Here is an 18,042-nt window from a genome sequence, read left to right as displayed (position 1 = left end):
GTTATGGGATTCCCGAGTTGTAATTGTTGGAGAATTATTAATTAATGAAATATTTATTTATTAATTTTCTTCAGCGGTTTGTTTATTCTTTATTATTCATTTTTGTATTCTGTGCTTGTTTAAATACTTTAATTGTTTTGATATCCCTTGATTTTGTACACGAAATTGATCAATCAATGTTTCGAAATTAGGGGATATCACATAACATTATGTACAAAATGGGGCGGCCCCGGGCATTTCTCAGCATCATTTTAATAAAAAGTTGGTAAGGTATCAACTTCTTATTATAATAATTGATGTCACCACTTACGCATGTTGGTGAGGATTGTAGTGACGTCATAACCAATTATATACATCCATCAATTTGTATAGATAGACACACACTCCTCATTTATATATGATGAATATGAATTGGGTTTCATTAATAGGCAGTACCCACCTTAACTTGTGTTCCTACACTTGCCTCCGTTTCTATATGACAAAAATTGGATTGTTGGTGCTGCGTAGTCTAATCCTCCAACTATAAAGATGGGAAATCTAAACCAAGTCCACTCATTTTATTTAAGTTTCAATATGCAATACCACCTCAATTAAGTTGTGGTCCTGCACTTGCCTACATTTCCATTAATAACAGATGTAAACAACAATAATAGGATGATCGCCAAAAATTGTTAGCTGGGGACACTTGGTACAATTAATGCATGAAAATGGTGTGTTTTCTTTAGTCACCATTGTGATTTGTGACTCATTGACTTGTAATTTTGAAATATATGCTTAACGTAGTTATGCTAAGTTCTGTGATGCCCATTAATTTATCTTTATGATAATTTAGTTGTAAAATTAATTGAGTCCATTTAAATTAAAAAAAAAAAAAATTGACATATTACATGTCAAATTCTTAATTTGTTTTATTTGTTATTTATCTTGATGAAATTAAATTGTCATCCTTAATAGATTCGTAATTTTAATTCAAGGAATTTTAAGCTAATAATTACTTAGGTCAAAGTAGTAGATTTCATTAGAGGGAAGAACTCAACTAGTTTAGAATAAGGACAAAAATTGAGTTGTTTAAAATGCACACACTGTGAACATTAAAAAGTATGTGAATGAGAAATATTATTATTATTATTATTTGTTGGATAATCTGTTGGCACAATGCATGAGAATGACTAAAATAGAGTGGTCTTTCGACTTTTGGGAATAGAATTTTCAACAAAAATAGTGAATCTTCATCATATTTAAATTTACAATAAAAGACAATGCAATAGTGTCAGTGTCAAGTGTCAGTATTCATAGTCACACCAAACCAATTGTACCGCTGTATTTCGGGTGTTTTCATCTTATTCAATTATCATCTTGACTATTAATACAAAGACATCACAACACAATATTCAAAATATCTTTATCCAAACTATTTAACTTTGATTTTTTTTAATAAAATTTCATGAGTGCACTATCATGTCGTTATAACGGAAGTCATAGTTTTGAAATATATTTTTCTCTTTGTTCTCTTTATATTATTTTAATATAAGGGTTTTTAAGAATTTTTTTTTCTTTCTTTTTCAAAGTTTTCTTGAATTCATGAATAGTAAAATAATGGTGTCTATACAACACACACACACACACACACATATATATATATATATATATTAAATTTGTTATTTTCTTATACCATTAAGTTTGCCTTAATCAAATTAAATTGTCATATATAATAGATTCGTAATTTTAATTCACGGTGCTTTAAGTTAATAATTATTTAGGTCAAATGAGTAGGTTTCATTAGATGGGAAAGCTTGGCTAGTTTAGAATAAAGACAAAATTGGGTTGTTTAAGTGAACATTACCAGATAAGGTCAGTATCATAGTTCATGGTCACACCGAACGAGCTGTACCAAAGTTTCATTTTTGATCTACCATGAACACATGTAAAACTTTGTCAATTTAATTACAAAGGTGACAGTTTAAAATTGAGATTTTTGGCTCTAATATTATTAGATTAATCATTATCTGTTCTAAGATCTTAAATTATTAAAGTTAGTGTACTTTAACATTTAGTATATTCTTTAACAGTTTTTCTTTTTTTCTCCTTCGCGAAACATTAGAATAAAGTCTTATATCAAATTTTAAATTAAAGAAAGAAAAAGAAAAAAAAAAAAAGAAAAAACGAATGTTGCTATGATGGAACTCCCTATTGCATAATTAAGTCTTTATTGTGTTTCTAGGATAATGTAATTCGACAGATGCCAAAATGCAAGAATGATATCCTTCGTCATGTCACGTCACTTCATTTTTCTTTTCTCATCCGCATCCACAATCTTAGATGACATTTAAAATATTATGCATAAATTATTTGATAATCACATCAAACAAGAGTGAGTGTGTGTTTTATCACATAATATCGTTCAGCATTTATTATAATAAATTGTTATTAACTATCACAACTCCTCCTTAGATTTAAAATCTAATGAATCAATCATATATAACAACATAATTCATTAAAAATATTTTTTTTTGTGAATTTTAGTAATTTTATCAATTTTTTAAGAACCATTTAAAACAATTAAAAAATATTTACATAAAGACTTGAATTTTATGACTCTGTCATATTAAAAAAAAAAAAAAAAAATCTAATTACTTTTTTACTAAATTAATAAATAAACCAAAAAAATTACAAATGAAATAAATAAAAATAGATACAAAAAAAAAAAAAAAATTCACGTAAAATAGACTGCATAAGGACAAAAGTATATTTCAACGTGCTAAATTGAGTTTTGTGGAATCAATGCCCAAACAATAATGAATTTTGAAATAAACCTTACTGGTGGCTCTATATAACTCCAAATCAATTCAATAATTTATAATACTCAAGAAAATAAAATTAATTTTACCTACCCTTTGAAATAATGAATTTTTAGTGGGGGTGTTCTTTGGTCTTATTTTTAAAAACCCAGATTATATATAATACTCAAGGATTTGGAATTTTTGGGCGACTTTGTTTGTAACCAGAGAAACTGAAAATAGAAAATTATATAAAAGATTCTGCTTGATTCAATTAATCATGTGAATCTCTTACCGATCTTCATGACTCCGCACTAAAATCTTATTAGGGTTGTATATAAATTGCTTTTGTAGAGTCAAAAATCAACATATAAAGCAATTTTCACAACTTCCTAGGGAGTGCAAACAGTTGCACAAAAACGCGACTGGTTGGGTTTGATGTATTCCAACGTTTAGAACTCACTGAACGCAACTGGTTGCGTTTTGGCAGTAAACAAAATAAACTTGCAACTTTGCATGCTACTGGTTGCCCCGAAACGCAATTGCTTGTGATAGGTGAGTAGCCAAACCAAAGTCACAAGTTTTACCATCCCAATTCTTCATGTGATGGACTCCACAAAAGTGGTGAGATTCTTCCTAAAAATTACTTTATGTAATTAGAATATGGTTAAAAACGAGAAGATATTAGGTGAGCCAGAGCATGCTATATTCTTGGTATGTCGGGCCGATGAAAGTTCACTAAATAGTAAAATGGATCCCAACACTTAAAAAAAAAAAAAAAAAAAAAAAAAAAAAAAAAAAAGGAAAAAAAAAAAAAAGGGTTCTAAACTGCTTTCATAAATTGATTTGTTATATTTTCATCTGTAGGACTCACTCTCTACCCAATTGTTAAAAACAGGTGTGTAATGGAGTTGTTCATACTTTAAATTCAGGAATTGAGCAAACGCTTGGAAACCAGTCAAATGCCTGAGCTCATAAACAATCCCAAAGTCATTCATCTCAAGCAAAAGATTTATGGGAGCACGACTGTATAAAGAATTCCTTTCTTGCGAAGACCATTCCAGGTAATAGAACCAATTTCCTTGATAAAAAGCCCGTTTCTAATTAATTTAGACAATGGAAGTCCTCCACTGAATTAATGTTCCTTCTAGATCAATTTTTTAATTTTGATTTTTCTTTTTTTCCTGATGTTAATATGATAACCTTGCCTGCAGGATGCAGAAGGCAACGAAAGACACGATCAGCTTTCATGAATATAGAAAAAGAACAGAGAAGCACTTGTCGGAACAAGAAGAACTTCAACCAGATGAATGTTGGGAAAGATCCATTAAAGATACCCTTCGTGTACTGAAGGACAGGCCATGCAACTTCGCTATCTATAGGGTTCCAAGCAGACTACGAAAAATCAATGAAGATGTCTATAATCCGCGCATCGTCTCAATCGGACCATTTCACCATGGCAGAGAAGATCTGCTGAAAATGGAAGAGCACAAGTGGCGTTACATGCTTTCCCTTCTTGGACGGACACGAGATCAGGTAAAGACATTGCAGGAGTTTACCAAAGGTATTATAAAATTGCGGGATGGTGTTCCTGGATGCTATGCAGATGACCTCAACATGAACCGGAATAAACTGATGGATATTTTGCTAGTGGATGGCTGCTTCATACTCGAGCTTTTTATTAGGTACTCCGATGCAAATTTTAGGCAAAACGGCGGAGATGAAACAACCAATGGTGCTTGGATGATTCCGACCATAAGACATGATTTGGCATTGCTTGAAAACCAGATCCCCTTCTCAGTTCTAGACCTCTTATTTAGCATCCTCGAGTCATCAAATGGTGAACGCTTTCCATACACGCTTAACCAGTATGTTCTACTTTTCTTCCACTCTGCTTCACTAGAACAGACAGTTCCAATGAATCCGAGAGCAAGAGAAGCCAGGCATGTACTCGAAATGTTGCATATCTATTACCTTCCGTCATCTTCAAAGACCGACGACCTTAAAGAAGATCACACTTGGGGATTCAAGCATTGTGCAACAAATCTCTTAAAGTCTGGAATTGAGATTGAAAAGGCCACAGGATGTGGTGGTTTATTGGAAATAAAATTCGAAAAAGGAGTGATTCAGTTCCCAACATTGTCCATTGACGAAACAATGGAGACGATCTTTTGGAATCTCGTTGCTTTTGAGCAATGCCGCGTCGGTGGTACGCATCACATTACTTCATATCTCATGCTTATAAAAGGTCTCATAGCTTCCTCAAAAGACATAGAGTTGCTTCAGAAGAAGAAAATAATAAAAATATCCGACAGGAGTAGAGGTGAAGATGTTTTAACTTTCTTCAATAGTATCTGCAGGGAAGTTGTTCTGAAAGATTTCTATTTTGCTAAGATATGTGAGGATGTGAATCATTACACTCAGTCCTGGTGGCATTTCCACAGAATTAAAGCTCACTTGGGTGTACCATGGTGCAATTGCGTTGTCGGTCGCTAAATTGAAAAATGAATATTTCCCAAATCCAAGGAGTTTCAGATCACCCCGCTGCATGCCATCTTTGTCCTAGTAATTCTCATTGCCTGCAGACGGACATCTTGGATCTTAGGATAATCTTGCTTGCTCTTGTAATTTTGGTTTCTTTTCAGTTGTAATGAATAATAAGTAATTGGCTGTTCCAGTACTTTCTTCTCACATCTTGGTTTTATGTAGTTTGAAGACGATTCTAATTATAATGAACTCTCAACCCTTTTTATTTTTTTTTTATATATATATATATTTCAAAGATTTTTACTAAAATCATGTAATTATTATATGCTCTCTTTATAAGCATCCAATTAAGTTGATCTTGATTCTGCATTTTATATATTCACCAATATTAACTAAACTGTGACTCTTTTGACTTGTCATACATATATTCTTCATATAATTTGGATGTTACCTTGAACCTGATTCTGTTCCCATAAAATTCTTCATATATTTAGGCAAGGACAAATTGAGTGAACTAATACTTCTTTGAGTGTACTAATAGTAGTAATAATATATTTTTATTACTATTATTTTTTTTGACTGGATTAAAATTAAGTATAGTAACAGAAAATTAGACATGTTATCTTTATTTTTAAAAAATTAATTTTCTCTTCCGTCCCGCAATGCATTTGACTGGAATAATAAAATGATATAATGCTAGAGTGGTGCACAAAAATCATTGGAAGAGCCGTATCGAATTTTGCTTCGGTTCCAATTCTATTTCCGAAATAAGAAACTTTTACTTTACGGTTCCCATTTCAAGTTCATTAAAACAAAACCAAATTAAAAACTAAATATATATATCACAATATTAATAAAAATTAATATAAAAATATGGCTATTCCCAAATGATTTTTACTTCTAAATTTGATATTTTTTTTCACAAAGTAGCACATTTGCTTTTAGATTACAAATATATTTTATTTCTTTGTTGATAAGTTTATTATTGTTCATTTATTGTATAAACTTGTATTTATTTTTTTAAGTAACATCAATGAGGTTGGTAATAAGTTATAAAGTTCTTTTTTTTTTTTTTTTTTAAAGGTAAATAAAAAAAAAAATGCACCATGTTTTAGTTCCAATTTTTAGGAACTGTTGAAATTGGTTCGATCCCAATTTAACCTTGAATTGAACCTCTGACATTCCTTTGACAAGTAGAAATTTAGTACCGCTCGATCACTGGTCTGTTGGTGTAAGCACATTGTTATTTATGCAAACTATTTCAAATTGAATGAAATGACATGATTTTTTCTTCTTCTATATATCACTTAGAACAAATAATTATAAGGTTCATGTATAAACTGTTCAACGTGTATTACTTTAACCTCCATAAAATTTGGTGTGTTGTCACATCCCGAAAATTCCAATAAAATTCTCGATTTATTCAACTCAAATATATCAAAATATCAAACATAATTATTACTTTCGTGGACCCCGCTACCCACCTTTTCTTCTTATCTTCTCATTTCCTCCACAAACCAGACCATATCTCTCTCTATCTAAATATCCCACGTGCACAATTTAAGGCCCAAAGCTTTCCTTCTTCCCGCCCCTCTAACCTTTCCTTCTTCCCTTTTCTTTTCAATTTCATAAATTACCCAATCCTTCACTCTTTCAGTAGACAAATCTCTCTCTCTCTCTCTCTCTCACACACACACACACATATATATATAATATGTAACAAAATCAATGAACCATTAAACCAACTTTTTAGTGGACCCCACGAAAACATCACATTCATTTCTAGTCTTCTCTTCATTTCGGCACCTTCCTGCCACCATGCAACAAATACATACATACATATATATATAAAGTAAAATAACTCCAATTAAAATTAAATACTAAAAATCATGAAATAATTTAAATTAAAATCCTAAAACTCCGAGCTATCACAATCTCTACCACTTAAAAAGAATTTCGTCCCCGAAATTCAGGTCCAATCGTCTTCGCATACTCGAAAACACCGACAATCACAAAACCAATCCACAAATCCCTACCCCAGGCGATGTGAGATACAATGATATATAGGACGTTGTGGTAACTGCCAGTGCTAGTCACCCGCCCACACACTCCGTAACCGTTGTGGTAGTTAGTCGATGCGTCACCCGTCCACTAAAAAAAACAATAACCAACCTGGGCTACCTGTCTAACTACACTAACCAACCATCCTAGTAGTTGCCGGTGAACGCCATCCGCCTACACACACCCGGCTACGAGTAGCAGCTCATCAATGCTACACACTCGCCCACTCACACTCGTCTACATCATCACTACACTCACACTTCCGACTAGTTACAGCTCTGATACCATTTTGTCACGTCCTGAAAATTTCAATAAAATTTTCGATTTATTCAACTCAAATACATCAAAATATCAAACATAATTATTACTTCAGTGGACCCCGCTACCCACCTTTTCTTCTTATCTTCTCATTTCCTCCACAAACCAGACCATATCTCTCTCTATCTAAATATCCCACGTGCACAATTTAAGACCCAAAGCTTTTTGGCCACAAAGTCTTCAGTGGGTCCCGCCCCACTAACCTTTCCTTCTTCCATTTTCTTTTCAATTTCATAAACTACCCAATCCTTCACGAAAACATCACATCCATTTCCAGTCTTCTCTTCATTTCGGCACCTTCCTGCCACCATGCAACAAATACATATATATATATATATATATATATATATATATATATATATATATATATGTAACATAAAAAAATATATTATAAAGTAAAATAACTCCAATTAAAATTAAATACTAAAAATCATGAAATAATTTAAATTAAAATCCTAAAACTCTGAGTTATCACAATCTCCACCACTTAAAAAGAATTTCGTCCCCGAAATTCAGGTCCAATCGTCTTCGCATACTCGAAAACACCGACAATCACAAAACCAATCCACAAATCCCTACCCCAGGCAATGTGAGATACAATGATATATAGGACGTTGTGGTAACTGCCAGTGCTAGTCACCCGCCCACACACTCCGTAACCGTTGTGATAGTTAGTCGATGCGTCACCCATCCACTAAAAAAAACAATAACCAACATGGGCTACCTGCCTAACTACACTAACCAACCATCCTAGTAGCTGCCGGTGAACGCCATCCGCCTACACACACCTGGCTACGAGTGGCAGCTCACCAATGCTACACACTCGCCCACTCACACTCGTCTACATCATCACTACACTCACACTTCCAACTAGATACAGCTCTGATACCATTTTGTCACGTCCCGAAAATTTCAATAAAATTTTCGATTTATTCAACTCAAATACATCAAAATATCAAACATAATTATTACTTCAGTGGACCCCGCTACCCATCTTTTCTTCTTATCTTCTCATTTCCTCCACAAACCAGACCATATCTCTTTCTATCTAAATATCCCACGTGCACAATTTAAGACCCAAAGCTTTTTGGCCACAAAGTCTTCAGTGGGTCCCGCCCCACTAACCTATCCTTCTTCCCTTTTCTTTTCAATTTCATAAACTACCCAATAACATCACCTCCATTTCCAGTCTTCTCTTCATTTCGGCACCTTCCTGCCACCATGCAACAAATACATATATATATATATATATATAACATAAAAAAAAATATTATAAAGTAAAATAACTCCAATTAAAATTAAATACTAAAAATCATGAAATAATTTAAATTAAAATCCTAAAACTCCGAGTTATCACATGTGTGCTGGGACTGCAACTTCGACAAGTTGGGCAAGTTGAAGGTACAACTCAAACCCAACCCAACCCAACATATGAGTTATTCATCCATATTCCAATCATAATACGAGCTCAAGTACTCAACTCAAGCTCAACACATCCTTTAATTTTTAAACTCAGATTTGCAACTCAAATTAATCTTTCAGGCTAGAAAGTCAGATTATTCATATGGCCAATCATTTTTAAAGTGATCTTCAATTTACTTCAGAGTAGATTATTCCGGAGCACAAAATTAATGAAAATTTCAAAAAATTATAATCAAATTATGAAAAAATTAATTTTCTAAAGTGTTAACACATAATACATTAAGATTTAAACAAAGCAAGTAGAAAATAAAAAGTTAATTCTAATTTAAATATTATATCTAATATATTTAAAACAAAAAATATGTATAAAAATAATATTAAAATTTGGTTTCAGGTTGGGCTCGAGTTATTGACATTTCAACTCACTAAATTCAGGTTGATAATTGTAAAAATGATTGTCTAAACTCATAAAAAATCGAGGTGCGTTCGAGTTGGCAAGAAATTTATCATTAAAGAAAGGTTAATAAAATTTTTCACGAAATAAAAAAATTGTTTTTCTTGACAAAATTTAAATACAAGATTTTGTGATTATGAGAATTACCTTATTTTTACAAAAATTATTTTCCCTGCTAAACAAAATTCAGAAATTATTTATTTATTTATTTATGTTGTTGCTATATCCATCTAATTAAGCAGAGAGCCTTACTGCAAACCTTAAAAAAAAAAAAAAAAAAAAAAAAAAAAAAAAAAAAAAAAAAAAAAACCTAAATTCAGTGACATTATGCTTAGCATTTTGTACCACGGGATGTTATTTAGGTCAGCCATGGACAGAGTCGAAGAACATCTACACCCTGCATCATCATAGTTGTTGTAACTAAATTTCTTATTTCAAGGAACTATTGTTATCATTTAACAGTTAAAAACTACAATTTTTTATTTTTACAACTGCAACTGCAAAGAAAATATTAATATTAATAATGTTGGACTATTTAAACATGGAATTCAGAATACTAATTAATTTTAATCCAATATTTTTAGATCTCTCTATTCAGAGTTTGCAAAACCTGACATTTTTATTTTAATGTCTACGTGTCCTGCTCCAGCGTTTTCAAGGAGTATTTGTTTTCGATTTTATTGTTTAAAAGACTTCTTGTGTCAAGTAGAGACAACTTTTGTGGTGTTGTACCTACCAATAATACCATCAACTTTTGTCTTGATTGATGGTCACATCAATCCATACGTACGACGAACAAAATTTTCTTCTACTTGCTGACTAGGCTCTATGTCTTTAGTGTAAAAAAAAAAAAAAAAATACATTTACAGATTGCAACTAACTACACTTTTTTTCTAGGGAGGACAACAGTCTAAATATAAATGCATAAAATCAAAGATAAAATCAATATTGCATTACCTATTAATTAAAATGCAGATAAGTGGCTAGATATATCAAAATTAACATTTCAAGGGTCATTTTTAAAATTTTCAGGTAAGATCTCAAATTATATAAAGCTGCACGTAACCACATAAATTAATAAAATGATATAAAAAAACCGCGTACAAACATCTTAATAACTAGCTAATCTCCTGATATGTCATTTTCATTAGGATAATTATAAAATTTTCGATACTTCACCAAATGTTCTCATGATGGCAAAGGGGTAAATTTGCTCTATATATGTCGGTCGTTTCTTACTTGCCCCTCTCAGCGTCACCCACAAAGAGTCTAGATGAAGAACTATATAGACCTTGATCTTTGACAGCACACAAAAGTTAAAATAGGTTTGTATAAGGGATAATTACGGAGCATAGAATTTTAGAGGCTAATTTACAAAGTTAGGAGTTAAAAGTCAATTTTTTTCGGTCATGAATTTTTCCAAAAGTTTGAGGAACATACAAAAAATACTAACACGGTTTATTTGTTCAAATTATTCTTATATTTTTAGGTATTATTTTTGTATCTAAAAGTATCACTCGTGTATGATATATCATTTTTATACATGTAAAAACCACTATATATTCTTATATATATTCTTATATATAGAGTACCACGTTTGTGCAATTATGTACCATTATATTTTCAAGTACCACATATGTAAAAGTAAGAACAACTCAGGTACCATGTTTATGTATGTAAGTACTACTCTTATGCACAAGTATATTACATTTTGTGCATAACATTTTGATGACTTGGTTTGTACAAAAATGATACCGGAATGCATTAGAGTGATACTTTTGTGCACAATAGTTATGTGCACAACAGAAGTACTTACATAAAAATAATATTTTTAAATATTAAGAGTAGTTTTGGTAAATGGTTTGCTCGACGAGTGAGTCGCACTTGTTGGCATTAACAAGGATGATGACCGATCTGGGTTTTTGAAGATAGGGGACGAAGTTGCATGGCGTGGTCCGTCGCGGTTGGCTCAATTTAGGGGTGTTTCCGGCGATGGCGGCAATGATGGGTGGAGATAGATGAGGTGGAGAAGAAAGGGAGCAGAGAGAAGAGAGAGATTATGATGGCTTGAGCGGATTCGCTATGACTTTTGAATAAACTTTGTAAATAACTATTTCATTCTACTGATGTAACCAAGGATCGGCATAACCAGTTCCAAATTGATCCGTTTAGTGGGTGAAAGAGAGACACGGAAGAGAGAGGGTGGCACCATTTGGGTAATAATAATTGTGGGATCCTAAGTATAGGGGCAAAACAGTCGTTTGATATTTTTAGAAATTTTTATTATATTTAACAATATAAAAGTGAGGGTAAGTAAGTAAATTCACAGCAAATTCTGACATAGGGTGTCTTTGCAATAAAATGGCAAATCTCATATTTGTTTACAACTAAGTCAAACATAAGAAGAGGTCACTGTAGTTTACCCATACTTTTTCCACCTCAAATTTTCAAAAAGAAATTATAAATGTGAAAAATGTTGACATTGATTCCATTACTTATTAATTAACCTTCAAAACTTCATGTTTTTGTAATTATCCCGGTGTATAATGTATCTATGGACTACAAATTGACATATGCAGGTACACATACAAGCCATAGTATACGTGGAGCACTGGAGTTATGTACACAAAAGCATAAATAAACTTTCTTGATCCATTAATCATCCATACATTGGAGTTTTGGTTTGTCAAAAAGAGAAGGTGATATATATAAAATTATTGCAGTTCGGTAATGTGGCTTACAGTGTTGAAAGTCTCATAATAAAGCTTTCGTAAGTCCGTGTTGAGATGTTGGGGGTTGGGATGGCAAGATTTCCATACCGGCGGGTTCTCGTTCTAGCTCCTCCTATTTATATGAGGAGGGGGTAGGGGAAAGATAGTCTCACCCCACCTCGTTTATAGTGTATTTTTATAAAATTACTCTTATATATTATAAAATATTACTAAATTACATAACTATATATATATATATATATATATAATATTCACTTCTAAAAGTGAAACCCTAAGTCTATTCTCTCGTAATATAGAAAAAAAAATATAATCGTTGTGTATCAAATATCTGATCATATTTTAAATTATTATAATTGTGCTAAAATTTTATTAAATTATTATGTTGAAAAGTATTATAGCTGTGTTGATTTTGTTGAAGGTGAATTGAAATTTAAAAAATGTTATGCGTGACGGGGCGGGGACGAGGGCTAAAGTGGCGGGGCGGGGAGAGGATGGGGGAGGGGATTGAAAATTAAATGGGCATGGGGGCGGGGATGGGGATAAAAAATTTGACCAGGGATGGAGATGGGGAATGAGATATCTGCCCCACCCCGCCCCATTGCCATCCGTAGTTGGGGGATCAAAAGTTAAATTATTAATTTTTTTTTTTTCAAATTAATTTTTTCATATATGGCACCAAAACCATGTATGTATCAAGAGCCAACATTACTGACTAGTGTCGTGTTATCAACGGGTCAATGACCTAATAGTACGAGATGAAAATCTCACTAATCTTCATATGTTGGTTCCGTCAGGAGGACAGTTTTCACATTTTCTTTGCACAATTTATCTCCTTCGTATGGTCGCAAAATGCCCGATAAAAGGATGAAATAAGCAAGTTTGGTCCTTAGAGATTCAAGTACGCCTCCACAATCTTAGATTTTTTATTTTCAGATTCAAGCTATAAGGTTGCTTGTGGGATATTGTCAAGGTCCCTTCAAAATTCAACTCTTGAACATCCATGAAAGGGTTATTACCTCTCACCGGTTCAACTTCAAAGTTCGGGATCAGAGCCTTACTTCTCAATGGGTGGTTATGGATTTAAGCTTCAATTGAGGCATATGTGTGTGAATATTAACTAAGAAAAAAACAGTAATAAAATTGTTCATCATGTTTGGGAGTTGAATTTATGTTCGAAACTTACACACTCTCCGTTCTTTAACCACTAACTTCTAACATCAATCTTGCCCTGAGGAAAAAAAAAATTTGCAAGCTAACATCGCTTCAGTTTACTTTTCAGTGCTACTCCTTCTCTTCGGTTATGGAAGCATTTTTTTTTATTTATAAATGTTAACCACCTGTCACCATTTCAATAAAAGACTCATTAATTTTGTCTGGTGTCATAATTTTTTCTGGTAAATTTGGTGGCATGATTTTGCTGAGAAATAAATTGCCATATTTATGACCATTTTCAGTAACATGGAAAAAGTGCTAATAGTTCATGTATTCACTCAACTACAAATTTAAAGTGCATTTAAGTCTTTTTGGTCCACATCCACAAGAAAAAAAGAAAGGACAAAATAAATTCTCTGTAAATTATTAAATAGTTTTTTATTTTAATCTGCCATAAATGCATGTAAGACTCTGTTTCAATTTTTTAATTATAAGGGTGAGATGAGGTTTAACTCAAAAACATTGGCTCTATTACCATACTAACCATTGTTTATTTCAATTACTTAAATTATTAGGGATGGCAAAACTTTAATATTTATATTGTCTTATGCATCCCTCTTTTTTTTCCTTTTTTTTTTTTAGGTGCATTAATGCAGTAGAATAGTTCCCTTGAATATTAAATAAAAATAAAAACTTTAATATTTCTATTGTCTTATACATCCCTCTTTTTTCTTTTTTTTTTTTTAGGTGCATTAATGCAGTAGAATAGTTCCCTTGAATATTAAATAAAAAAAAAAAAATTAAAAACTCCAAAAAAACTTAATCAAGTTTACCCATTGGATACGATTGATCGAAGGAGTAGGTTTCAATCGACATGACTAGCTCAACAACCTTAAATTGACTGCCAGACCAAAAAATGCACAAACATTTCTACAAGTTTTCTTCTGCCACAATAATGGTTCATGGAGAATGGTGAAGTCGTGGTGTTTATATCACATTTTGAATTTGCCATCATTTTCTTCTCTGTCTTCAATTCTGTCATAAATTATACATCTTCTTGTTACCATTAGGTATGTCCTTCTCGGGACTTGATCGATGTCACTTCCTACGTATTAATAAGGATTGCAATGACATCATTCTCATTTGTATACAGTTATGGAGACCGAGCTTGTTCATATGACCCTTATGGCATGGGCCTAATATGCCATAAGATATTGAATGCACAAACCATACTATATAATCAAATAAAAATGTTCTGTCTATTTATATACAAAAAATTAATAATAATGCTTTTAAGAAAATTTCTTCATGATGACTAGAGTTGTGAGTTGTACATATTTTTTAAGATTTGTGAAAAGTTAAATAAATGATATAATATATCTTTCAATTCATTAATTAAAAATGAAAAATTCATGAAAGAGCTTTCTTAAAAGCATTAATGTATAAAGAGTATCCCTAGTTTTATAGTTGGCCCAATAAATAGCGTCCACTATCAGCTTTTCAAAAGAATAAAAACACTTTGATATATATGACAAATATGACAATTATTAATTGTCACATCAAATAAGTTGTATAATCGAATAAAATCAATAGCCAAATATATTATTTTTCACTTATAAAATAATACTAATAAAAATTTAATATGTTGCATTTTTATTGGTGCACAATTTCCTACTCCAATAGGACATCCTTAAATATATATATATTTTCTCTTTCTTACCTTCAAAACATTTTACATCAAATATTAATGATGGATGGATAGAGCCGATTCATTAAATTGTAAAGTTAAAAAGAACCATTAAACAATCAAATGACAACTTGGTCAATTCCCCATATATCATAAGTGGCAGGTGACTGTGACTACAGGGTGGTGTCTTTATCAAAATTTTCAAACTTCGGGAGCAAGCCTCATGTGCCATTATACTTTACCCTATAAATAAAAATGTGTCTTCCCTTGTGCAATAACAAATTTTGTTGACATATCTAGTCAACCTCTAGACAAACACAAAACTAGAAAAAAAGACAGAGATCGACTCATGGCAGCATCAATGGAAGCGGGGCTTTTGAATTCCATACAGCAAAAGATTTCTCACAACACTGAAAGCACACAGGCCCTAGAGAATTTCGGGTGGTCGGTGCCAAGGATTCCGGTCATGCACAGGGTCCCGGATGTTCTTCGTCGACAAAAGCAAAAGCAACATGTGTACAGTCCTACCACAGTATCAATCGGGCCTATTCACAATATTGGGGCGGAACCACATTTGCAAGAAATGGAGGAGATCAAGTTGAGCTACATGCATATGCTTTTTAATCGATGCGGTCAAGCAAAATTTAAGCAAGCACAGAAAGATTGTGTGGATGCTATGGGAGCGATGGAAGGCGATGTCCAGAAATGCTTTGCAGAAGTCAAACTAGACAAAAATCCAAGGCTTGCAGAAATAATTCTTATTGATGGTTGCTTCTTAATTGAGCTTTTTTTCAGGAATTATCGAAAGGAACAAGACCCCATTTTGTGGAACCCTTTCAAGTACTACGCGGTCCAACGCGACTTGCTACTACTCGAGAACCAGATTCCTTTCTTTGTTCTTGAAAAATTGTTCGAGCTCTTGGTGAAATATATCGAGGTGGTTGAGGGAAAACCCAATCCTAGCAGTGTTAATGAATGTGTTATTTCATTCTTTGCAGGTATGATGGGCTTAGAGATTAATAATGCTCCAACAGAAGATAGGTATAACAGAACTCCTTCTGATATACTTACCAACAAAAGAGAAGCAAAAGTTAGAACTCCTCATCATATACTTCATCTTTTACACACGTGCTATGTGCCTTGTATTTACGAAGAAGAATGGAAGACATGGGAGCAAAGAAACAAAGAGGTTCCAGGGTTCAAATATGCTGCAACACAACTCGACATTGCAGGTGTCAAGTTGCAGGCACGTGAAAAAACAAACCTATTCAAATTGAAATTTACTACTCCTCGTCATTGTTTTTGTTTGTGGCGAAAAGGTCAGTTTGAAATCCCACCTTTCACCATTGACGAATCCACCGAGCCACTCTTGAGAAACCTCATTGCTTTTGAGCAATGCAACCCGGGGTTTCTAAGTTTCTTCACATCCCATGCTTTCCTCATGGATATCCTCATTGACACCGAGGATGATGTTAAATTGCTTGAAGAAGTAGGAATCATAAGTAACTGTTCGGGTTCCAGGGAAGCCGTGTTACAAATCTTCAACGACATTTGCAAGAATGCTGTTCCACGATATTTTCTGTACGCTGATCTATGGAAGAATGTGAAGGATTTCTGCACGCCAAGGCGAGTAGGTTTTCGAAAGTTGATACGGTATTATTTTGGTAATATATGGATACGAGTATCAGTCATTGGTGCCATTCTCCTTTTTATCCTCACTTTTTTGCAGACCTTCTTCACCATAGCATCATCCACATGATAATCAGTTGATATTCATGTGTTAGAAAAGTATGCAAATCATTTGTATGGTATGTTGTCTTTAATTAGAATCCATATAAATAGTTTTAGAAACGTATGTGAGTCTGTAATCTAGTGCATGTCATAGTGTCACGTGCATTTGTGATTTGTAATTCACACTAAAATCTTTGTAATTTTATGTATTTATAATGTAAGATTGTTGTTCTTATTAGAGTTTTGATTTCCCATTCACTTATGTATTGTAATTCACTCCCACATTCAAGAAGTATATAGGCTCTAGTCTACTATTGAAAATTGAAGACAAAAAAACGCAAGTCAATGACATTATTTTAACCTTGATCTTCCATGTGATAATGGACCATCCTGGTGCTGCTATGGCCTTCAACAGGCTGTTTGGATTCACTACCTGAGGACTTCCAACATATCTGTGAATGCAAAATATGCGAAGGAAAAAAACAATTGAAATGAACTTGGGCATATTTTTGAAAAGGAGATGGACATCGACCTAGTTGGCCAAGTTAGCTCAAGAATTATCCAGTTAATTAACCTCTAAGATTTAGTTTGTTTGACTCTAAATATTTTTAGAAAATATTTTTTTATTTTCAGGTGTCTGATTATCGTAAAATATTTACAAATAAAAAATATATTTTAATTTAATAAAAATAATTTCCAATCAAATTTTTGACAAATTATTTTATACCCACCTAATCAACTTCATTTCAACTGCATTTATCAAATGTCAAAAAAATAAAAATAATAATAAAAAAATTATCTAAAAAAAAAAATTCAAAAATAATATTTTACATACAAACTCCCCCAACAGAGAACAATTCAATCATCGCCCTCAATTATCAACATTAGATTTCATCATGTATTCACACAAAACACAATAATGGCAGTGTGTTTTCATGCTACAAATTTACCATCTTGCTCTCTCGTAGTACGAATATACCATTACATGAATTTTAAACATGATCTAAAGTGCGCTTGCCAACTCAAAAGCTGACTTCTCATTTATAGTAGTACTAGTACTACTGCTAGCTATTGTATTATTGTACTAGCTGGAGATTGACAATAACTGCACGGAGGATATGATGTCACCGCTTGTGTATATGCTAATCACGATTGCAGTGACATCATCTAATTTGTAAATACTAGTACTTGATAATAGCATAAACTTTTTTTTTTTCCTTT

At 32.6% G+C, this 18,042-nt stretch overlaps 2 protein-coding genes across 2 annotated transcripts; both read left to right on the top strand.

Moving 5' to 3' along the window:
* The first annotated feature begins 3,443 nt into the window (after window positions 1-3,443).
* Window positions 3,444-5,468, top strand: LOC132312956 (UPF0481 protein At3g47200-like). The gene is made up of 2 exons (XM_059811527.1): window positions 3,444-3,841; window positions 3,992-5,468. The coding sequence occupies exons 1-2, from the start codon at window positions 3,792-3,794 to the stop codon at window positions 5,271-5,273; spliced, it is 1,332 nt and encodes a 443-aa protein (XP_059667510.1). The 5' UTR covers window positions 3,444-3,791; the 3' UTR covers window positions 5,274-5,468.
* A 9,971-nt stretch (window positions 5,469-15,439) lies between these two features.
* LOC132314618 (putative UPF0481 protein At3g02645) lies at window positions 15,440-16,849 on the top strand. Its single transcript, XM_059813458.1, has one exon. It carries the CDS (start codon window positions 15,440-15,442, stop codon window positions 16,847-16,849), a length of 1,410 nt encoding a protein of 469 aa, XP_059669441.1.
* Window positions 16,850-18,042: the final 1,193 nt, after the last annotated feature.

The sequence above is a fragment of the Cornus florida genome, unplaced genomic scaffold (assembly GCF_030987335.1).
Source record: "Cornus florida cultivar Cherokee Brave unplaced genomic scaffold, ASM3098733v1 CherokeeBrave_3.0.0_Hap2_Chr06, whole genome shotgun sequence".
NCBI lineage: Eukaryota > Viridiplantae > Streptophyta > Magnoliopsida > Cornales > Cornaceae > Cornus > Cornus florida.
Note: the sequence above shows the minus strand (reverse complement) of the source record. Positions and strands in the feature narration are given on the sequence as shown.